The sequence below is a fragment of the Arachis duranensis genome, chromosome 6 (assembly GCF_000817695.3).
Source record: "Arachis duranensis cultivar V14167 chromosome 6, aradu.V14167.gnm2.J7QH, whole genome shotgun sequence".
NCBI lineage: Eukaryota > Viridiplantae > Streptophyta > Magnoliopsida > Fabales > Fabaceae > Arachis > Arachis duranensis.
The window spans coordinates 3,837,504-3,862,702 of NC_029777.3; the positions used below are offsets into that span (position 1 = coordinate 3,837,504).

Genomic DNA, 25,199 nt, shown 5'->3' on the forward strand with positions numbered 1-25,199 from the left:
AGGAGCTCCACCCCTACCTCTGCTGTCCTTGGTGTTTCTTTCTTCCTTGGCATGTTCCTCTTTTCTGCTCCATGATCTCTGCCATACGAGGAGCTTCACCCACTACCTCTGCTGCTTGTGCATGTTTGTGTTTTGCTCTCCCTTTACTGAAATTTTGCTTTACTGTTTGTCCTTGGAGATGTGAGAGTGCTTGTGTCTTGTTGCTTTGCTAGAGCCCCAGCTGTCCTTGATGTTGACAGATGTCCTTTTCTTTCTTTTCTTCTTTTGCCAACACATAGCCATTTGATTTCTGAATGGTGCCATGAGGAGTGTTAGTTCTTTTCATGGCTGAAGCTTTGCTGGTCTTGGACTGAGGCAACATAAGCTTGGGCATTTGGGCCTGTTACACTAAAACACACATTAAACAATATTGGGCTTTTCAACCCAATTAAATGTTTGTCATCATTAATCAACCCAAAATCAAACTAGGCTCAACAATCTCCCCCTTGATGACAAACATGATGAAATAGGAAAATTAAGGACTTAATTTGAAAGAGTTAAGAACACTTCCCTTTGATGACATTCGGATAGTGAGTAGCTCCCCCTCAATACCATTATTACTCCCCCTTGATCATGACATACCTGAACAAAGCTTAAAGGCAGCCAGTACAAAATATTCCAAGCAATATATCACAGCAATCCAAGTAATAACATGATGCACATTTCTGGACAAAAAATTTAACTAGCACCATAAAGCATCAGTGTTTTTAACTATCACTATTAACCCCTAAGCCAAAACTAACATTCCCTTTCTTTTCTCCCCCTTTTGTCATCAAGGGAGGAAAGAAAAAATCTGCACAAAATTTGTTAGTGGCTGGTGCATATAGTTCAAGTAGCAGAGTAGTTTAAGTCTGTTACAGTCATCCCACAAAAATAAAATAAACAAGTTCAAAACAAAAGCAAGTCATAGTCACAGATGAGATAACAAGAAGCTAGGCATCAGAGTTGGATTCATCAGAGGTTCCGTCATCCTCCCCCTCATTGTTAGAAGTTGTAAGGCCAACCTCGATGTCCTCCACAAAGTCTCTCAGAATCCGAATCCTTCCCTTAGTCTTTTTGAGAGCATTCTCCTCCAAAACTTGATTTCTTTTGCGCTCAGCACCATGATGGAGAAGAAGATCTGTCAGATTGAGGAATTCTTCAAGCACATTCTTCAGAATGCGTGTCATGGTCTTGACTGTAATGGATGTGGAAGGGGGAATCAGAGGATCCTCATCAACAGAGGGAACATCAGTGCTGTCATCAGTTTGGCGACGCCTAGGAGCTGTTTTCTTTACTGCACCACCCCCTTTGATATATGAGTTACAATCTTTAGCAATTTCAGCCCCAAAATCAACATTGTAATATTGAAAAATTTTTGTAAGAAGCATGCCATAGGGTAAAGCGTTTTTGGTACTGATACACGCATGCATGTGTCTCATAAGCAAGTAAGTAAAAGAAATAGGAGATTTTGAAAGCAATGCATACAAAACCAGTGTGTCACAAAATGAGACGCGTTGAAAAGAACTGCTCTGAGGCAAGATGACATGGTTAACAATCCTGTGCAGCTGGGCACGGACTGGACCAAGAGACTTATGAGTAGGAGTGTTACCTTCTAAGAGAGGGATATTGATGCAGACAGTGCTTAGGGCATCAAAATATGAAACATTGAGCGTATCGTCCCACTTACCAGAGGTGTAGACATCAGGGCCTCGGTCCTGGTAATCTAGGGCTTTGCCTAGGTGATATTTGTCAAGAATGATCACTTTGCCTTTAACAAAAGAGGCGATTCTCCCTTCTTTGTAGGACATGTTGCTATAGAACTGTTTTACCAAATCAGGGTAAACTTTCTCTTTGATGGACAGTATGGATGTCCAACCTTGATAAGCAAACAATGGGGTAAAGTTCAGGCCTTTCCTACGGAGTTTGTCAAGATTGACAAGTTTCGGGGGACAGAGTTTACGCTCGTAAACATCTTTGCAGAAAAACAAATAGTTCATGAGAGATTGAAAACGGCGACGATCAAAAGACTCATGGGGAAAATCAGCATAGAAAGATTTGTAGGCAATGGGGTTTGACAGCTTAGGTTCAGACACATAACAAAGAGGGAGGTCAATGACTGTACCGCGAGTATGGCGACTCTGAGTGTGGGTTGTCTCTTCGTCTTCTTGAAGAGGCCTCTTTCCTCTGGAAGAGCTGGGTTTGGATGAACTTGGTTGAGAGTTGGTTGGAGGAGGAGGTGGAGAAGGACAAGGAGCAACGCCAGGTCGGCGAGCGGTGGTCTTAGTGCGGGCCATGTCAGGAGAAGGGTTTGGTGGTGGAGATGGTGAGGAATGAGTGGGGGAATAAGAGGGAGATGAGTGTGTGTGATCAGAACAGTGGGTGCCACTGTGGGAGCCTCTGCGAGCAGCTCTTTTCTTGCGAGCCATTTTATAAAGCACATGTTGAAGAAGATGAAGGAGTGAATATAGTAGTGTGAATGGGTGCATGTAGTGGGGAGTTATTATAGGCTTGAGAAGTGTAAAGGTTGCACCTTGAAAAAGATAAAAATCCAATCTTGGAAAACGTTTTGAAAGTTACAGCTGTAACCTTCGTATGTTTGAAAAGCAAACAAGGGATGAAATTTAATAAAAGGATGCAATTAAAAAATGAAGCCCTAATATATGAAATGCAATTTTAAAAAAATTGAAAGTAGGTTCAGAAAAAAATTGAGGCTAAGTCCAAGCATTTCGAAAGCCCACTTTTCATAAAAGCTTAAACAAAATTTGTTTCAAAAAAAATAATGAAGAAACCCCAAAGTTTTCAATAAAGAAAAAGCCCATTGGTGCAGAGACTGCTTCAGCACTAGACGTCCACCATTCATAATGATCAGAATTGAATCCAATAGCTTCATAGTGAGTTAACGAAGTTTACTCATCATCTGCCAAAAAAAAAATCTCACCGCGATTTATGAGACAAAACACAAAAGATCTCATTATCAGAAAAATTAGGAAAACAGAGAAGAAGCTAGAATGCCCAGTTCAGTTCGCAGCTTACAGAACCTCTCTTCTATCAATGGTTTGGTGAAAATATCTGCTAGCTGACCTTCAGAATTAACAAACTGAATATCTAAATTTCCATTTTGCATATATTCTCTAATAGAATGAAAACGAACTTCAATGTGCTTTGTTCTTGAGTGCAAAATAGGATTTTTGGAAATGTTAATAGCACTCATGTTGTCACAGAATAATGGAATATTTGAGACATTCAGTTTATAATCAGCTAGTTGAGTTTTCAGCCATAATAATTGAGAACAACAAGAGGAGGCTGCAATATACTCAGCTTCGGCTGTTGAAAGTGCCACATTAGCTTGCTTCTTGCTAGACCAAACAATAAGGGATTTTCCAAGAAAACAGCACATGCCACTTGTGCTTCTTCTATCAATCCTATCCCCAGCAAAATCTGCATCACAGAAACCCACTAATTGAAAAGAATCAGTTTTAGGAAACCATAACCCATAATTAGTGGTACCAAGTACATATCGGATGATCCTCTTGACAGCAGAGAGATGTGACTCCTTAGGCTTTGATTGAAACCTTGAACAAACTCCAACACTTTGGATGATATCAGGCCTTGAGGAGGTTAGGTACATTAGGGATCCAATCATCCCTCTGTAACGTGTCTCATCAACATCTCTACCATGTTCATCCTTATCAAGCTTGATGTTAGGATGCATGAGGGTTCCCATAGGCTTAGCACAGTCCAGCCCAAACTTCTTGACAAGTTCCTTTGCATATTTTTCTTGATGGATGAATATGCCTTCTGCAGTTTGCTTGATTTGCAAGCCTAGGAAGAAATTGAGTTCTCCCATCATGCTCATATCAAATTCATTGGTCATAAGTGACAAACCCCAATTTGACGGTTTGTTTTGTATTGAATTTAGAATATATGGCTCCTCTTTGAAAGTTATTTTTCAATAAAAATGAGCTAAGCCTCTCATACCAAGCTCTAGGAGCTTGTCTTAAACCATATAAGGCTTTAGCTAGTTTGAAAACATGGTTAGGAAAAGTTTTGTTTTCAAACCCAGGTGGTTGAGCCACATAAACCTCTCTATCTATTATGCCATTGAGGAAAGCACACTTTACGTCTATTTGGAACAACTTGAAGCCACAATGAGCAGTATATGCAAGGAGCAATCTGATGGCTTCCATTTGAGCTACAGGTGCAAAGGATTCATCGAAATCAATCCCTTCTTCTTGATCATATCCTTGAGCGACCAATCTAGCTTTGTTTCGGACTATGGATCCATCTTCAACCAGTGACTTTCTTTCCATTAGCATAAGGCACTAATGACCAGACCTGGTTTTTCTCAAATTGCTGCAACTCTTCCTTCATAGCTAGCACCCATGAAGGATCAGCAAGAGCTTCTTGAATGTTTTGAGGTTCAATCTTTGATAAGAGAGCAATGTTGTTGGATTCGGCTCTTTTCAAAGATGAACGAGTGGTTCTACCAGTGGAAGGATTTCCAATTATGAACTCTTCAGGATAGTTTTTCAGAAACTTCCATTCTCTTGGTCTTCTTGACTGGTTTAAGGATTCAGGTTCCTCTTGATCAACAATGGCCTCTGCATCAGTATTTTCTGCATCAACAGGAGATGATTCCAAATTGTCTCCTGCAGAATTGGAATTTTCGTTGCTAGCAGGTGCAGCATCTTGAGAACTTGAATTTTGTTGAACTGGCTCATTGTTCTCGGGTAATTCAGCTTCGAAACCTGGACTATCATCTATACAAACACTAGGAACAATGTTAGTCTCACAGAATGTGACATGCATGGTTTCCTCAACAATTTTGGAGTTCTTGTTATAAACTCTATAGGCCTTGCTATTTGTGGAATAACCAAGAAAAATCCCTTCATGTGTTTTAGGATCGAATTTTCCTAAATTTTCTTTGATATTCAAAATGAAACATTTGCATCCAAACACATGAAAATAACTAAGATTAGGAGGATGTCCTTTCCAAAGTTCATATGGGGTTTTCTTCAAAAATTTTCTAATGATAGTTCTATTTAAAACATAGTAAGTTGTATTCACAGCTTCAGCCCACAAGAACTTATGAATTTCATATTCACATAACATAGCTCTAGCCATTTCTTGTAAACTTATATTTCTTCTCTCAACAACACCATTTTGTTGAGGTGTTCTTGGACAAGAGAAGTTATGTGATATGCCTTGTTCATCACAAAAGGATTCAAAAAATTGATTTTCAAATTCTTTACCATGATCACTTCTAATTGAAACAATTTTTAAACCTTTTTCATTTTGAATCTTTTTGCTGAATTTCTCAAAAACTGAAAAAGCCTCATGTTTATGAGCAAGAAAGAACACCCAGTCAAATCTAGTATAGTCATCCACAATTACCATGCCATAACTCTTTCCTCCAAGACTTTGAGTCCTAGTTGGTACAAACAGATCAAGATGTAACAATTCCAATGGTTTCTTAGTAGAGACATCTTCCTTGGGTTTGAAAGAGGTTTTAATTTGTTTACCCATTTGACAAGCATCACAAATAATGTCATTATCAAATTTTATATTAGGAATACCTCTAACTAAGTCTCTCTTTACAAGCTTAGAGATTTGGAACATGCTAGCATGTCCTAACCTCTTATGCCACATCCATTTTTCAGATTCCATTGAAGAGAAACAAGTTACATTTTGAACTTTTAGATCATCTAGAGTGATACCATAAACATTGTCACTTCTTTTGGCAACAACTAAAACAACCCCTGTTTTCTCATTTATGACTCTACAATCAGATTTTCTAAAGGTTACAGCATATCCAAGGTCACACAATTGACTTATGCTCAATAGATTATGCTTTAACCCATCAACTAAGAAGACACTATCAATGCAAGTTGAAAAGTCTTTGCCAACTTTACCAATGGAAATTATTTTACCTTTACCATTATCTCCAAAAGTGACAAATCCTCCATTATATTTGTTGAGTTTAATGAAGAAAGTATCCCTTCCGGTCATATGCCTTGAACATCCACTATCAAGATACCACATATCCTTTTTCTTCTTAGATGTAAGGCAAACTTTAATGTTCTTCAACTAACCTTAGGTATCCAAATCTATTTGAATCCTTTTATGCGAAATCTTTTTGGTTGTCCAAGGGCATTATAATAATAAATTGGTTGCCCAAGAGCATTAAAATCATGAACAACTTTATATAACTTACTATCATTACCAAAAGACCTAAGAAAGATGAAACATTGAGGAGGATCATGACCATTTCTATTGCATTTGTAGCACTGATTTTTGCCCACTGATTTCTGGAGTTTGCTGAATCCTTTTGGTTTGAAAAACTTGGAAGAGGGATGTTCAGATTTTTGAAAGTTTGGTTTGAAAACTGATTTATTTTCCTCTATGAAACCAATTCCAGATTTTTCAGACCCAAACCTTTGACAAGCAAGCAGTTTGTTTAGATTTTGAGAACCTTGAACAAACTTTGCTAAGTCTTCATTCAAACTTTTTATTTGTTCATTCAGCTTTTTGTTTTCAGAAATCAAATTAGTGGAGGCAGTAACTTCATGCTTGAGTTTGAATTTTTCTAATTTAGTTCGCAAGGCAATGTTTTCTTCTTTTAAAAACTTTTCATTATTGGTTTCATTTGTCTTAATCTTTTTCAAAAGAAGATCATTTTCTGTCCTCAAAGCCTCATTTTCTTTCTTACATTTAGCATACTTATCCAAGAGTTTCTTAGAGTTTACAGAAATGTCTTTAATAATGTAGTGCAGTTCATCAATAGATAAGTCAGAGAGATCTACCTCATCTTCATCATTATGATCAGCCATCAGACATATTTGAGCTTCTTGATCTGAGCTTTCTGAGCTGGTGTCGTTCTCCAAGTCCTCCCATGTTGCCATCATCACCTTCTTTTTGTCTTTCTTGGATTTTTCGCCTTTCTTAAGTTGAGGGCAATCTGACTTGAAGTGACCAGGCTCCTTGCAGTGATGGCATGTGAACTTGACTTGATCTTTCTTGACATCTTTGGATGAAGAGCTTCCTTTGCCTTTGTTTTTGTATCTCAGTAGTCTTCTCATTTTTCTTGCAAAGAGCACCATTTCTTCATCTGAGAAACTGTCATCAGATTTCTCTCCTTGGGCTGTCATTCTTGATTTTAGTGCTATACTTTTCTTTTTGTCATCTTTGTCTTGAGACATGTGAGTGGTTTCATAAGCCAGCAGCTTGCCTCTCAGCTCATCATAGGTGATTTTGATCAAATCATTCCTTTCAGAGATGGCTGTGCTTTTCACTTCCTATTTCTTAGTAAGACTTCTCAGAATCTTTCTCACCAAGGTTTCTTCAGAGTAGCTTCTTCCCATGGCGTCCAGATTGTTGATGATTATCGAGAACCTTTCGAACATTTGATCAATGCTCTCATCTTCCTTCATACTGAACATTTCATACTCCTTCATCAGCATGTCAATTCTGGTATCCCTCACTTGCTTAGTGCCTTCATGAGTGAGTCTGAGCTTATCCCAGATTTCTTTCGCTGTTTTACACTTTGACACTTTTCTGAACTCTTCAAAGCTGATTACACAGTGCATCAGGTTGATTGCCTTAGCATTGAGTTCAACCTTCTTCTTTTCTTCATATGTCCATTCGTTGTCCTCCTTTGCCACAACTTCTCCATCAGCATTCTGTTTGGTGGGAACGTCTGGGCCGTTGAGAATGATCTTCCAGATGTTGTAGTCAATCGACTGCACGAAGATTCTCATTCTCTCTTTCCAGTAAGAGTAGTTGCTGCCATTGAAGTAGGGAGGTCTAGTGTTGGACTGTCCTTCAGTGAGAGTGAAAGCCACGATGTTGGGATTCATGTTGTTGGCCATGGATCTTTACTCCAAGCTGTGAAGCTTGCCTTCTTGAGACCTTGCTCTTGATACCAATTGATGGTTCTAGATGAACTTGAGAAGGGGGGTTGAATCAAGTTGGTTGGAAACTCAAAATTTCTTGATCTATTTTTGCTGTTGCTCGAGTCGCAGGAGATTATTTAAAATAGTCTCATACGCAGAACATTAAAATAAGAGAGAAGAGGAGAAAGGGGCCAGCATGTATCCTGGTTCGGATTCTTAGTGCCATGAATCCTACATCCAGTCTCCACCACAAACCATGGTGGAATTTCACTATAATTCTCAGATTACATTCACCAATACTATTGAATTAACTCCTAATCCAACTAGTATCTACCTCTAAGCTTTATTCACCAAAGCTTAGCAACCCCAAAGTGCTCTCCCAACTTGGAAGGGGAATCTACACAGATTCAATTCTCACCAAGTGCTAACCCAACTTGGCAAGGGGAACTAATCCTAGTTCATAAACCCAAATTACATCAAAAATCTGTGGCTATTTTGCATCACTCTTGCCTTTTCTCTCTTGGCTTTTGATCCTCACACAATTGCCTTTTTCAAAATAGAAAATAACGCAAGACAGGCATAACTTAAAATCAGAATTAAGCTTGAGTAGAAGAAAGAGATTCCAGCTCTAAGTTAGAGATGGTGCTCTGAATTTGTGTGCTCTCTTTCTTAGCTTCAAATGTTGGATTGAAGCTTGCTATCTATCTTCTTCTTGGCTTCATTGTAGCTTCATCCTCTCTGTTTTTCTTTGCTGCCCGTTGGAGTGGTCCTTGATGGCATGCAGTCCTTTCTTCATCCTGCTCCACTTCTCCTGCTGTCCGAGGAGCTCCACCACTACCTCTGCTGTCCTTGGTGTTTCTTTCTTCCTTGGCATGTTCCTCTTTTCCATTCTGCTCCATGATCTCTGCCATACGAGGAGCTTCACCCACTACCTCTGTTGCTTGTGCATGTTTGTGTTTTGCTCTCCCTTTACTGAAATTTTTCTTTACTGTTTGTCCTTGGAGATGTGAGAGTGCTTGTGTCTTGTTGCTTTGCTAGAGCCCCAGCTGTCCTTGATGTTGACAGATGTCCTTTTCTTTCTTTTCTTCTTTTGCCAACACATAGCCATTTGATTTCTAAATGGTGCCATGAGGAGTGTTAGTTCTTTTCATGGCTGAAGCTTTGCTGGTCTTGGACTGAGGCAACATAAGCTTGGGCATTTGGGCCTGTTACACTAAAACACACATTAAACAATATTGGACTTTTCAACCCAATAAAATGTTTGTCATCATTAATCAACCCAAAATCAAACTAGGCTCAACACTTTTTCTCCATTTTATGTCCCTCCTTATTCTGCCTCCTACTTTCTCATCCAAGTACGCTCCCTTCTCTATCCTTCTCACCTCCTCTCTTAAAATATTATGTCTTGTGCATCATTATCAACAATATACAAATGATCTTTTTGTTGTGTTTCTTTTTGTGTGTGTCTGTCTCTGACTTTGAATGATACTAACCAAATAAATACCAACTAAGGTCTTAACAAGGAGGGAAGATCTAATGGATCACTCAAATTCCATCATTCGTAGTATTTTTCAGCTGATAAATAGAGAATAAAAACTGCAATGTCAACACTGTTTTGCATAAGGGAACAGAGGAGCGAAGTAACTTATCATAGAAAGTCTCAAGTCTTATCGAGACTTTCTTATTCGATAATTAGAAAGTCAGTGGAATTTGTGATGTGTAGTCATCAATTAGTCATTATTAATATTTTTAATGGTGTGAAATGACATCTAATAGTATATGATTACTTATTTTTCTTTTGATGGTTAAGTACAAACTAAATTTTAATAAAAATGCTGATCCCTAAACTTTTTAGTCTTACCCCGTGTCATATTAAAGCTTATCATTATCGATAATTATAAAAGAACTCCTTTATGTTATACCTGATATCTAGATTTGGAGAATAGCCCTGTTGTATTTAAAAAAAAAAAAACTTATTTTTGTATTTTGTATTTTTATATATTTAATTAGTGTCCTATTTAGTTATTTCAATGTTGTTCACATTTACAAAGATATCACCCGTACAATACACACTACACACTCATTTAATCTTCTTTATAAATCAGCGTGATCATCGTTATATTCCAACTCTACATGATGATATCCTTTATCCTATCTTTGATTTTCTTTTTTTCCCCTTACAAGTAGAACTCCATGTGGAGTGTTCTTTATTACATGTATGGGAATATAATAAATTGAAGAATCAAAGTGAGACTCAAACCATTTGAACTTCACTAGAAGCCTTCTTGGTTGATGATTCGTCAATGGAGGACGAAAAATCTTTTGTGTCATAAACTTTGTTTTGCTTTACATTCTCAAACTTGGTATCCTTATCCTGATGGGAACACCACAAGGCAAATGCCTCTTCTCCATGCATGCTTTTGTCACCACCTACTTGCAATGCATCCTCATCATCAACCCTTAATGGCACTATGCTCCTCACAACCAAGCATATCACGGTTGTACTAATAACATTAAATACAACTACAAAAATAGTGGCTTCAAGTTGGATCCCCAACTGAGTCAAACCAGCATGGGCTAAACCATTTTTAAGGCCATAAAAGAGTCCAGTGTATTTCTTCCAATCAGGCACTCCATAGAAGAGGCGACACAATTTAGGAACAGCAAATAAGCCTGTTAGAATTCCACCAAGAATTCCGGTTATGGCATGTGTGTGAAAAATGGCCATTGGATCATCTATTTTGTTTAAGAATTTGAGCTTCTTGTGAAGCACCATCAATGTGTACCATGGTACACTTCCTGAGAACAAACCCATCAAAATTGCTGCCCAACCTTGCACTACTCCTAAAAATTATTATCTAACAGTTTTCAGTTATCAACTTTATAAAAAACATAACTGCAGGTGAATTGAATCTTGGGCGTTAAAGTATACCTGCGGCGGGTGTAATGCAAACAAGGCCGGTGATCAAGCCTTGAATGGCGCCAAACATGGTTGGCTTACCGACACATAAACTGTCGAGGACGAGCCATGTGACGATGCTAGTAGCAGCGCAGACATGAGTGTTTAGAATTGCGAGAGATGCAAGTGTGTTCACAGCAAGCGGAGCACCGCCGTTGAAGCCTGACCACCCCATCCAAACCAAGCCCGCACCTCCCAATGCTACAATCATATTATTTGAAGCAAATGCTTCTCTTTCCTTCTCTGATCTTGGACCCACCTAATTTAATTGTGACCAAAATATATTAACATTCACAATAACTATTTTAAAAAAATATTAATACAAAAAAACTCTCCCTCTCTCTCTCTTCCCCAACCTTTTCATATTTTGGATAATTTATCGTAAATATTTAGGTTAAGTACGATTTTGATCTTTACGATATAAGTGAAAAAAATTTTTCGTCCCGAATCTTTTTTTACATACAAAATCGTCTCTAAAATTTAACTTGGTTTTAAAATCGCCCTTACTTTAAGGATTAAAATCGTACAAAAGTGATGACAAAAGAGGAAGCAGAAGTAGATTATGGGGAACTTCTTCTTCTTTCCTTCCCCCATCTTCTTCTCTTTTCCTTCATAGGAGTAGAAACACTCAATTTCTCTTATTTTTTATTTTATAATTTTTTTGTTATGGGTAATTTGGTCCAAAATTTTAATATTTAAGTAAAAAAGATAATTTTAACATTTAATTTTAAATTTTAGGGATAATTTTGTATGAAAAAAATATTGGGAATAAAAAAAATTTCAACCTATACTTTAAGAACCAAAATCGTACTTAACCCTAAATATTTTGAATGATCTTATTGGTAAGATTTTGAATTCTCTTTTTTTTATTTTAAATGTTTATTTGGATGCTTCTAGAATTTTTTGATATATGATAAATTTAGGATTTTTATTTTAACAATTCATATATATTTATTTTTGAATTTTTAAATAAAACTTATTATAAAATTAAAATAAAAAAATTGTATTGATTTGAAAAAAATTCAGTATCATCATTTGAATTAATATTAGTTAAAATCAATAATTCTTGGTCTATTAGTTTATGTAATTTAATTATTTTTTTAATTTATTTGTTGATTTAATTTTTTTCATAGTTTATATTTTTATTATTAATATTTTTTAACCGTTGTGAAATGAACAAGTTTAGAAAAAATTGTTTACTGTGTTTGTAGGAGTGGAGGCCTTACTAGTTTGTACAAGCTGGGTTATTAATAGTCACCAAAAAAAAAGTTGGGTTATTAATGGAAAAAAAAAAAAAAGATGTAATGGCATACCCAAAAAGCTGCGGTAATGCCAGCAACACCAGCAGAGACATGAATAACAAGGCCACCAGCAAAGTCAATAACTCCAAGTTTAAATAACCACCCATTCGGGCTCCAAATACTGAAAGCAGTGATCGTGTATGAAAATGTAAGCCAGAGAGGAACAAACAGCATCCATGCACGGAAGTTCATTCTTCCAAGCAATGAACCGCCAATAAGAACCAGAGTAATGGCCGCAAATACTCCTTGAAAGAACACCATCGTTGCAGTAGGGAACGCTCCCAGAAACGACTTCCCTAGAAGGAATTTCTCGTCCAACGCCACCGCCGGCTTGCCCAAGAAAAACACCCATTCTTCGCCGAACGACATGCGGTAAGCCCAGCTGGCCCAACAAACGAACACGGCGGAGAAAGCGTATAAGGCCATGAAGGCCGAGTTGATGGCCCATGACCTGCTCACCATGCTTCCGTACAAGATTACTAGCCCTGGAATTGTTTGCATCCCCACCATTGTTGCCGCCATCAGCTGCCATGCATTGTCTCCCTTGTTCATCCACTCAGGACTCGTCTCGTCTCCCATTATCGATCACCTCCCTTAGCTTCTTTCTATGCAATTAGTTACTAATTAATGTCACTTATAATCAACCTTATTAATTAGTTTCATTCTAATCTTTCTTTCTTCATATATAGGACTGGATAGGCCGGCTAAATAATCGCAACACATACATGAAAAAGTCAGCTATCAAATCATTCTAAAAGTGAGTGATGTTTGATTATTTTGCTTAACTAATTTTAAAGTTTAAGTTAATGATGGCCTTGCGCATTCCTCTCCAATCGTGATTATTTTGTCATAAGATTTTTAAACAATCTAGAGTTAATTAAGGACCGCGAATGTAATTAATATCATCAGTTACATTCTAACGCACAACATGGAATTGAAGTAGAATTATGTTTCTTATTAGTTGATTTAGTGCAACTTAGATAATATCGACATTTACCACCACTTCAATGCATGCCAAACCAATATCAACGACAGTTTGCAGGCCACAGTTTCTTTTTTACTCATTGTTTTCTATGTCTCTGTATTGATAGCTACTTTAATTTTCCTACTTAATATATATATGGATATATATCACAAACATTGGCAAATGTCTTAATGATATTAATGCTGCCCTGTAGGTTAATTGGGATGCACAACAGTCTTGGGTTTAAATATTTTATTTTAATATGTGAATGTATGAAAAATGATTTCATTAAATTACTAATTCTTTATGCCATAAGAAATAACTAGCAAGACCAACTTTAACACGGGTTAAAGATCTGTATCGCCAGGAAAGATCCCAGCTGTGGGGTTTATGGACATACTGATAAATTGGATTGATGTAAAAAATGCGATAGTTTTGGAGAGAATGCCGACAGTAAAGGAGATTAGGGAAGCTGTTTAGGATTGCAAATCTTCCAAGGTTCTAAGAAGTGATGGTTATAACATGAATTTCATTAAGAAGTGTTGGGTGAGATTGGTGCAAAATTCATGATAGCTGTACTAAATTTTTTTCGATCGTTAAGATTGCCTTCTAATTCCAATATAACTTGGGTGGCTCTTGCACCTAAGTTGACTGGAGCCAAAGAGATCAAAGACCTTTGGCCAATCAGCATGGTAGGTTGCGTATACAAGCTAATCTCCAAAGTAATGGTTAGGAGGATGAGACCAGTCATGCCAGATCTAGTAGGGAAGACTCAGAGCGCATTTGTGAAGGGGCGGAAAATACATGATGGGGCAATTATCGCTTGTGAAGCAGTACACTGGTTAAAGACGAGAAAGAAGAAAGCGGCAATCATTAAATTAGATTTTCAGAAGGCTTATGACCGAGTAAAATGGAGTTTTGTGGATATTGTGCTACAGAAGATGGGCTTTGGTTGGAGATAGAGGGAATGGGTAAAGGAATGTGTTGGTACAGCGTCCATGTAGATCCTGATAATAAATGGCTCCCCATCTAAACCTTTTAAGATGAAGAGGGGCTTGAGACAAGGAGATTCACTATCTCCTTTTTTGTTTGTTCTGGTTGTGGATGTTCTGCATAGGATGATAGGGGAGGCAGTCAGGAACAATCGCATTATGCCACTACTGATTGGAAAGGACAATATAGAGTTATCACACCTACAGTTTGCAGACGACACTATATTGTTCTGTCCACCAGAGGAGAAAACCATCAGAAACTATGTCAGGTTGCTAAGGTGCTTTGAAATTATGTCAGGGTTAACTATTATCTTTGATAAATCAAGTTTAATCCCAATTAATTGCGAACAGCAGTGGACATACAACATGTGCAATTTATTGGGATACAAGGAGACCAGCTTACCAGTCAGATATATTGGCATTTCTTTAGGAGCGAATCCAAAACTGGTCAAGACTTAAAAACCGATAATTGACAAGGTTGAGGAGAAGCTTAGCTTGTGAAAGGCAAAAGTCCTCAATAAAGCGGGTAAGCTAGTTTTTATTAAATCTGTGTTAAATAGCTTGCCGGTGTACTACTTGAGCCTGTATAAGATGTCGAAGGCAGTGGCAGAAAAGTTGATATCGTTGCAGAGGAGATTCTTGTGGAATAAGGAGGAAGGTAGAAATGGTTTGGCATTAGTTAAATGGGAGGTGGTTCAGGCCCCTAAGAAGGTGGGTGGATTGGGGGTAGGTGATGCCGTTATTAGAAACACTGCACTACTTTTCAAGTGGTGGTAGCAGTTTTCAAAAGAGGAGTGTCCATTATGGAAGAAGGTTGTGTGCTCTTACTATGACTTGAACCCCAATGTGATGTTATTGGCTCAAACATTACCTACTATAGGGGATCCATGGAAGGATATATGTTAGCTGCAGGTGATGAGGGATAGTAATGCGAGAGATAAGATGATTGCAGGATTATCTATGGAGGTGGGTGACGGAAGGAGGACTCGATTCTGAGAAGATGTATGGCTACAAAGTAGTGGTTCATTAAAGATATGTTTTCTGAGACTTTTCTTTGTTTCAAACTAAAAAGGATCTGTCATAGGGGATTGTGGATTTTGGGTTGGGTTAGAGTGGATTTGGAACTTCCAGTGGAGGCGAGAGTTATACCAATGGGAGTTGGAATTAGTGGATCATTTACATGAGACGCTATGCCCTATTAAGCTATCATATAATAAGCAAGACAGAGTTGTTTGGAAGTTTGACAAGGAACGTATATTTTCAACTAACTCTTTTGTGCAGGTGATGCAGTCAGAAACCCTTTCGGAGGAAATAACCAGATACAGTTTCACCAGAACCATTTGAAAAGGTTTGGTTCCGCCACGAGTGAAGTTTTTTACTTGGTTTACTTTGATAGGCAGAGTAAATACGAAAGAAAGACTGCTTAGACTGGGGATTATTAATCATACTGATAACATATGCGTTTTGTGTAAAAAAGACGTTGAACATATTCACCACTTGTTTTTAAGCTGTGATTTTACTTGGCAGGTGTGGTGTCAATGGCTATCTGACTTGGGAAGATTGTGGTCTATTTCGGATTCACTAAAAGAACACTTTGAAAGCTGGACAGGTATTGCTACCAGGAAGGGGGAGCGAAATAAGTGGCTCATTTGTTTTTTTTTTCGGTTATTTGAAACGTTTGGTTAGAGAGGAATGGACGGATCTTCAATAACAAAGAAGGGAGTGCAAATGAGGTGTTTCAGAGATCTTTAACCAATTGTAGAGAGTGGAGTAATTTGGATCCTTTTAGTTGTTGATGATAATATCGGAGATGATACTAGGGATTGTTTTCAGTTTATTCCTTTATATTTCTTTTGTTTTTTATTTTGTTGCTCCAGTGTAATTGTGTTGGGTTCTCTTATTAAAAAAAAAAAAAAGAAACAACAAGGGGGTAAGGTAAGAGATGATGTTGATGAGAAATTAAACGAGTGAGGAACTGTTTCCATACTTCTAGAAAGCAAAACAAGTTGGGGAATAAGACATTAGTATACTGTTTAAAAAATAGAAAATGTCTTATAATTTTATTAATAAAGACACAGACAATGCATGTGAGAGTTTATACGTGATGATTAGCGCGTAACCATTTTTTAAGTATACTGCTAGTTAGCCGAAGGCTATTGTATATGCACCCTAATATGTTATTTTAATTTGTCCCATCCTTTATACTTAGCTAACTTGGATTCAAATACCTTCGAACTAACTGTTTCAAATGTCCAAGTACTTAATTATATAATTAAATGCCCCATCAATAATATAATATAACATACCATTAATATGGGAAGAGATTTTCTAAATACATTATGTGCTCATTGTGCTGAAAAGAGTCAAAAGGCCAGGCATTGCAATATATAATACATTGTTACACTCCATGCACACATGATCAACAACATAAATTAATTGAAACATTATCCAATACAATTCCGATCTCTTTCCTCGATTGCATTGCTTCTGCTAGTTTCTCATAATCCAAAAAACTTCTAATTTTGGGGATACTCTTTAATAATATATTTGTTCTTCAAAGCATGATTGAAGGGACATTAAGGACGGATGAGATTAAATTAACTCAATGGGTCACCATTAATCGTTCCTAATGCACTCACCAAGCCCAACCCACTCTGAAATCCTTTTTCTTCATTACTTTCGTCACAAGGTCAACACCATTGGAAATATCTCTCCTTACTAAATCCATATTATCCAAAATCCCACTTCTATAAGATCAGAAATATTATTCTACAATAATAACCAATAATATGGAAACAAGCTAAGTTAGGGAGGAAAAAAATTGAATCTCCTTTTAATGAGTATTATGATGTAACATCATATATAATAAACCTTCTAAATATCTTTTTTAAATATTAAATAAAAGAAAAATAGACTTTCTTCATCATAATAATTAAAATGATGAGTCAATAAGATAAATGCCATAAATATATTAAATTTTTTGTCTTGCTTAATAATTAAGAAGATTTACAGATATAACTAATATTTCTTTTATTTATTTTATTGTGTATTTAAATTAACACTAACTAATTTTTCACTTTTTATCTCTAAAAGTGATAATTTTTAGTGATAATTTTATTATTTGTAATGTTTAAAAGTGTTAGCTATAATTATATTATTGGATTATTATTAGATTAAAAAAATTAAATTTATAGCTAAAAATACTGAGAAAAAATAATACAAGTTTTTATGTTGGATGAATATTAAGCGATCAATATTTTTTTTTACCTTATATTATATTTGAACTGATATTAGTCAATTTTACCTCTACCATTCCTAATAAATATTAGAAAACTCCATTACAAACTAATAATATAGATTGTGTTGGTTCCATCGAAACCAAATGGTGGCTTGAGCGAAGGAAAAGCCACCCTCTATATATGTTACCTCCATGGGAGCTAGGACCAATAAGGAGTAGAAGGAAATTACGCTAGCTGGAACTTCAGTAATGATAACCCTGATCCTTTCTTCCTATAAATCCAATTGCTACATATGATATGATCTATAGTCATTTTTATAAATGAAAAAAAAAGGACAGTAATTTAATTAGTTTCTTAAAATTAATGTTCACAAACTAGCTCTTGCTTTATTTTAAGATGGCTTAATCAGAAATTTATACACTGTTTACGCTAAATTAAAACAATGATAGGATATTTCAATGGATGTTGCAGTAATGAATTGCTTAATAGTATAACTTATAGCATGAATTCAATGGCTCCAATATACAATATTATTGTTGAAAACAATTTGTGACTTGCAAGCCTCTCTGGAATTATTATATATGATGCATTGGAAACAAATAACAGGAAGAATTATTTTCAGTTTATTTCTTCAGATCTGGAAATTAAGAGGAACACGACCTTAATTAATATATTGTAATTCATCAGGTTAATTCGTAAGTGATGAATTGAGACGATATTAAAAGGAAAAAAGATTACTGTAATTCATAGATCAGATCAAGCTACGCGCAGATCGGAAAACCTAGCTAGGAATATATGGATACTTGAATATTTGAATACACACCTGATGATGAATACTTGAATCCTGCAAATTCTTGAGCCGTTCAGCGACAACGCATAATTTGAAATCTCTTATCTTATCCATCCATATATAACAAAAATTAAAGAAAAAGAAAGAAAGAATGAAGGAAACCTTGTTCTAGCTAGGGTTTTGTAGTGGCAGGGGAAGAAGTAATTAGGGTTTATATATATATGCTACCATTGCAACAGATGAAGCTCCCACATGATCTGATCTTGCCACCACACACAAATATAAGGAAGAAGGAAGGTAATAAGTTCAGATCATGCTGGCAGCTTTAACTGTTGCAGGTGCACCAGATTCGCCAACAACAAGAGAGAACAAATACACTTGAATTTTGCGCTGCTTATTATCTCTCTTCTTTTCTTAACTTGAGCCTCTAAGTAGGGATAACACACTTCTCATACAAACTTTATATAAGTAGAAATAAATAGGAATATATATATATATATCCACTTGTTCCTTATAATTTTCCCTTATTTTATTTTTTGTCCCTCTTTTAATTATTACTATTATTACTAAAAATTTAATTTTAATATATTAACTATGTAATTATTTAATTACATTTATTTTTTTAATGACTATTTATCTGGTCAATGTATAAAATAATGACTATATTACGTGTATGTCAAAATTAATTACTAAAATCGGCTACTAGTATAAAATGCATATTGGAATACAAATACACATTAAAAATAAATTAAACCACACAAATATTTATACACAAATACATTGATGACGGATTTTAATGGTTAATTTTAATATAGGGGTGTACATGGCCCAGTTCGACCTGGACTCGAATATTTTAGGAGCTAGTTTGGTGTGATTTTATCTGATTTAGGGTTGGGTACGAGTTTCAAAAATAGATCCCGGTCATAATTTCAGGTCGGATCTGGGTCAAGGCGAACTCGGCTTCACTCGGTCCATGTGCACCGTAAGAGAACTAGAAAAAGTATATATCAATATTATGTTATATTAATTATAAATTTATTATTTTATTTTTAATCACACTTATTAAATTAGAAAATAGATAAAAAAGTATTAAATTAGAATTTATAAACAAATTTAAGTTCAAATATGGATATTAGCTTCTCAGTAATAAGTTTTTTTTTATAAATAAATACATCATAAATAAATTTTTTTTATAAATTATTGTTAAAGTTATAAAGGTCCAGTTTTTATTCGATTTGGATTCGATATAATTGTCGCCCGAAAAATATTTAGGTTTCATCGGGTTTAGAATCAAATCAGGATCTAATAAAAAATAGACCCAATGTATATTTAAGATCGAGTCTAAATTAGAACCAATTCAGTTTTATCTGTCTCATATACACTCCTATTTTAATATATAAATAGTATTTTTAAATGTTAATATAAAATTATTTGTAGTGATATGTCATTATATAATTAAACATAAATATAAAATTATTTCAAACTGAAATTGTATTAAAATTAAATTATTATTATTAATTAAGGGATCGGCTAGAGACTTGGACCATCTCTCTTGATTCCAAAAAGCAGCTAGGTTTTGCTGTCTCCGGTGTCATATCTTTTGTCTCATATACACATACATTAAGATAGATCGCTGTCTCTCTTTTTTATATTTTGTTTTTACTTTTTTTTTTCTTATAAAAAAAACGTTGCCTATGAGTAGCAGCATCTACCCTATTGATAGACATCCATACCTAATCCCTTTATGTATGCATATTGTAGTTAATATTTTTTTGATTTTAAAATAGCTGCACTTGAGAACAAATTAAAGTAGTCAATTTATATTAACTAGGCCAAATAAAGATGAGTTGGATATTAAACCATATATACAATAGATGCTGAAAAGTAAAACAAACAAGGAGCGAAAGATGCATGCATGTGGTCCAATAGTTATAACGAATTTAAAAATATCACGCTCACGCCACCACAGAGACTAGTCTATAAATTATAACTATTATTCTAGATATAACCCAAGAGAGCTTTTAAAACTTTTAGTTGAATGAACCTTTCATGCTTTAACAACTTTATCTTTCTTATATATATATCTGCCCGTGTTGCATGTAAGGTAGGCATAAACTAGAATGTGTGCGAGCAATGAGTAGTAGTAGTGGTACCCTATAGTAGGGGACCATTTTGCAATTTTCACTTTTCTGCATAGGTTCTATCAAATCAGATCATATGCCATACGGTTCACACAATTAAAAGGAGAAATAGTTAAGGATGAAAACAGTATCAAAATTTTTATCATACGCAACAAAATTTTCACTACATCATGAATACCTAAAATAGCCATTATACATAAATACATATTAGATGCTCAAGAAAAAAAAATTAATTATGCTACTAAAAAAAAGTTTGATTATTTGGTTACAACAAGTTTAATTACTTTATTATAAAATATTTAATTACTTTATTGAAAAAATGTGAATCAACATGTATATATTAAAAAAATTTTATTTTTGATACAATTATATAATAGCAAGAGGATTTAGATAAGATTGAATTCTTGAGAGTGAAAAAGTTGGTATAAAAAATTTTTTCTAATGATATGTGTAAATTTTAATATTTTAATTTTTGAAGAATGATTAAATATTTATATTTTTTACTTTGATAATCTCATTATATATGCTGTTAATATTAAAATATGCTAAAAAAATTGTCTATCTAAACAAAGACTAAACATTTTTTTAAGTGAAAAGATTGATAAATAAATAAAAAAAATGATAGGCCTAAGTGGCAGTATTAGAGTTTTTGCTGGAAGAGGACCAACGTGAAAGACATAATTTAATTAAAAGGACGCAAAAAATAAAATCAGGAGACCAAACTATAAGATTGAGAAATTTATATATAGGATTAATTACGATTTTGGTCTTTTAGATATAGATTGAAATTTTTTTTATCTCCAACTTTTTTTTTTCATACAAAATCGTTTTTAAAGTTTAACTTAGTTTTAAAATCGTCTTTATTTTAAGGACTAAAATCGTATAGAGTTGGTAGTGAAAGTGGATCGGAAACAGCTTCTTCCTTTTTTTTCCTTTTTTTTCTTTTTTTTCTTTCTTTCTTCTTTCCTTCCTCTATATAGGAACAAAAATACTATTTTTCTCTTTTTTTTTTATTTTATAATTTTTTTGTTATAGGTAATTTGATCCAAAATTTTAAAATTTAAGTAAAAATATCGATTTTAAAACTTCGTTTTAAATTTTAGGAACAATTTTGTATGTAAAAAAATATTAAAAACAAAAAAAATTTTAACCTATACTTTAAAAACTAAAATGGTATTTAATCCTTATACGTAACTATTATCAATTTGAAAGAAACCATCCCCTTCTTATATACTAATAAGCTTCAATCACTCTTGAATTAAAGCTGTACAATTCATATATGATAGAAATTATAAATTTAAGAATAATTAAATTATTATTCTTTTATTTCACTTTTATTTTTTTGAGAGGATCTATTCCCTTGAACAGGGATCTACAAAGCCCCCACATGCTATATATGCATACCTTTACGTGCGTTGTTGGTAGTTGATAGAGCCTTCGATTAGATTCTCTAACCAAAGAAGTGCAGCAATATAATTTTTCAAGTTGATGTTTTGCAAGCTAGCCACATGAACATAATAGTTGTAATCGAAACTTTCTTCAAATTAAGTACTTATCACACATATTTATTTTATGAGGAGTGTTAAAAAGCAGCATATTTTGTAAATTATAATTATTAATTAACTATGAATAGTGTATTTAATGGTATGAGATTTCATCTAATAATAAAAAATTATTCATTTTTGTTTTACTGGCTAAGTATTGACCAAATTTTAACAACTCTGCTCGCTTTTCCTTATTTTATAGCTAGGAGTATTATTTAATTTTGAGAGTCATGTTGTTAGTTTTGTTGCAGTTGCACGATGGGTTAGGCCACAAGAGGCGGGGCCGGATAAGGAATCATGTTAGAACTAATTATGGGAAAATTATTGGAAAGATTTAATTATTAAAAGAATTGTTAATATAAAAATTATTTAAAAAAATTAATTTCTATAATATTTAGAGAGAAAAATCAACTTTTTTTAAATAGACAAATAATTTATTTATTTATTTATTTTTTATAAATATAATTTTTATGATTTACTTTTATATTCAAATCCTTATTTATAATTTTATATACCATCTATAACAATAATTTGTTTCTGCCCAACATTGATCAATTATGTGCATTGAAATTAAGATTACATTGTTTATTCAAAACAAGGGCAACCATATCAAGTATATAAACCGCAAAATGTTAAATGAAATATCTCTTGAACAAAGACTCAGGCTTCAAGAACGAATTCATATTCGGAATCCAGAGAGTCCGTCAAAAACACAAAAGAAAATAAACTATAAGCATTACGGGACGAAATTTTAAGTGAAATTCCATATAGAAACACCAACTGGAATTAAGTAAGGCAAAGAAAACTCATAAACTTAGGAATCAAGTAATAAGGAAGTAACGTTCTAAACGATCAAATAGAAAGGGAAAAAAAGAAAGAAAATATAATCAAATTTAAAATATAATTGATTTAAAATATTATATATAATACATGATTGTACATAATACATGATATATGTACGTAGATTATACAATTCTATATATACGTAAATTATATTTTAAAAATATTTTTATGAAAAATTATATTATATAATAATATCTTTAATAAAAATAGTTAGTTAATAAATTTTAAATATAATAATCTAATTATTTGTCAAGTAATATAAATAAAATTTTAATTATTTTATATTTTTATGTTACAATTTAAAATATTATTTTATTCAGATATTTTGTATTTATATATTTATATTTAATTATTTAAGAATAAAAGATTTTGTTGTCATTTAAAGTATTATGTATTAAAGTATTGTCATTTAAAGCATTTATTTATGTATTATGATATTCTGTATTTATTAGAGTTCATCAATGCTCTTCTTTTATATTAACTTTTGATTTTAATCTAATAAAATCTAATGATTTATATAAATGTGACACATTGAATAAACACATAAATGTTGAGCTCATTTTAAACATACCAAGATAAAAGATTTGAACAATAATAAGACAAATCTTAAAATCATTTAACAATATATTTGCCTNNTATATTTGTCTTTCTAACAAAATTTAGTCCTTCTCTCTAAATATTATCAAAATTAATTAATTTTAATAATTTTCATATTAACAATCTTTTTTAATAATTAAATCTTCCTAATATATATATATAGGCTTTTATAATAATTTTTTCTATAATTATTAAGACACGAATAATATGTAATAGACATTTTCGCGAACTAGATCAAATAAAAAGGAGTAGGGTGAATGTGTAATAATCTCGGTACTGTCTACACTTTTTATAATAAATATTTTTTTAATATTAATATTTTTTAATAATTAAATACATATTTTTATTTTATTAATTAAAAAATAATTTATATATATCATTAATTAATAATAACAATATTTTTTATACATGTGTCAAAAATATTTAATGTATAAATAATATTTTCTGTGAATATGTATTCTATAAATTTAGCTTAGAATTAAAGTGAGTTAATTTTACGAAAAATATTATATATTAATTTTGTGTATTCTTTTTTTATTTTAATATTAAACATAATTGATAATGAAAAATGAAAAAAAATAAAATATAAAAAAAGGTAATTGGGCATTTGGGCTAGTCTCTCTTCTCTCAATAGCTTACACAATGAAGCTTCGCATTGGGCTTTTATTTGTGTGTACTGTATAAAGAAGAAGAGGTCTAATTTGGTGAAGACAAATCTCAAGTATGTGAACTCCAAATTCTCAAAAACAGAAAGGATTACATATATGGTGTACACAAAAACAAACATTTATCCGTTCATTACATGGATAAGTGGATAACAATGCAGCTGAGACCTAATTCAAATAATAAATTATATGCCAATGAATTTTTAACTCACACGGTATCTCCATTTCAAAGGTTTTGGACTCAATTTCTACCAACTGGAATCGAGGAGAATAAATTAGTAAGCATATGAGAAGTGTATGAATATATGTATTGTATTTAGAATTGAGGGTTGTCCAATCCACTTGACCTAAAAAAAAAATATATGTCTTTTAATATATTTTATCTAGATTTAAATTTTAATGAATATGTTAAGTATTGAATATAAATTTTTTTAGTGTTGTATGAATGAATATATAGTATGAATATATTGTGATATTGTAATATCTATAATAATTAAAATTTCGATTTAATTTTTAAAATAAAAATAATTAATTAACTATTAAAATATTTTGGCCAACATTTAAACACGCACGCCTGACGCCACCACACTATTTCTAGACTGATGAGTAGGGTAGATGAGTGCCATATATATAGAGGCAGGGGCGGAGCTAGGTGGTGGGAAAGGGGGCGATGGCCTCCCCTAATTTTAATTTTTTACATGTAAATTATATGTAAATTTCAGTTTAGCCCCCCTTAAAATTTTATTTTAGTCTTAGTTTATTGTATAAATATTTTTGGCCCCCCTCTAATATTTTATCTAGCTCCGTCCTTGTATAGAGGCATATAGTGTACTCTACTACTGTGTATATGAATATGATATCATGAGATTTAATTTGATCCTAAGGAATTGAATATGAACCATTTCCTAGGGAAAATATCTTTATGGAAGATAATCACAATGATTAAGTTTCACCAAAATGGCAGAAGCGAAGAGAATTACTCCTACTGTCAACCTTGGTTCCTAAGGTCTGATCTTGAGGCAATTTATATCTTAATTTAATCATACTAATACTAAGATTTAGTTTGATAAAAAAAATTTAAAAAGTGTTTATACAACACTTCATTTTATACTGATAAATTAAAAGTTTATATATTTATATTTATATTTGTTGTTTTTAAAAATAAAAAATATTTTCAAAAAAAATTTAAATTAATTTATACTTATCAAAATTAAAAAATTTAATATAATTTCATATATTAATTAATATACA

At 33.3% G+C, this 25,199-nt stretch overlaps 1 protein-coding gene across 3 annotated transcripts; it reads right to left on the minus strand.

The window, feature by feature from the left end:
• Positions 1-10,025: 10,025 nt before the first annotated feature.
• On the minus strand, positions 10,026-18,604 carry LOC107492038 (ammonium transporter 2 member 4). Of its 3 annotated transcripts, XM_016113005.3 has the most exons (4): positions 18,192-18,604; positions 12,186-12,778; positions 10,846-11,131; positions 10,026-10,757 (listed from the first exon to the last, which is right to left on the minus strand). In XM_016113005.3, the coding sequence occupies exons 2-4, from the start codon at positions 12,750-12,752 to the stop codon at positions 10,168-10,170; spliced, it is 1,443 nt and encodes a 480-aa protein (XP_015968491.1). In that variant the 5' UTR covers positions 12,753-12,778; positions 18,192-18,604; the 3' UTR covers positions 10,026-10,167. The 3 variants fall into 3 exon arrangements, 1 of the variants encoding a protein (XP_015968491.1); XR_008010270.1 differs by lacking the exons at positions 10,026-10,757; positions 10,846-11,131; positions 12,186-12,778 and adding an exon at positions 17,274-17,670; XR_002364773.2 differs by lacking the exons at positions 10,026-10,757; positions 10,846-11,131; positions 12,186-12,778 and adding an exon at positions 17,274-18,005.
• Between the last annotated feature and the right edge of the window lie 6,595 nt (positions 18,605-25,199).

Coding starts and splice junctions, on each gene's coding strand:
- LOC107492038 (XM_016113005.3), bottom strand. CDS start 12,752: ATGGGAGACGAGACGAGTCCTGAGTGGATGAACAAGGGAGACAATGCA. Junction 11,132..12,185: donor GCATTACCGCAGCTTTTTGG/GTATGCCATTAC, acceptor CAATTAAATTAG/GTGGGTCCAAGATCAGAGAA. Junction 10,758..10,845: donor TTGCATTACACCCGCCGCAG/GTATACTTTAAC, acceptor AATAATTTTTAG/GAGTAGTGCAAGGTTGGGCA.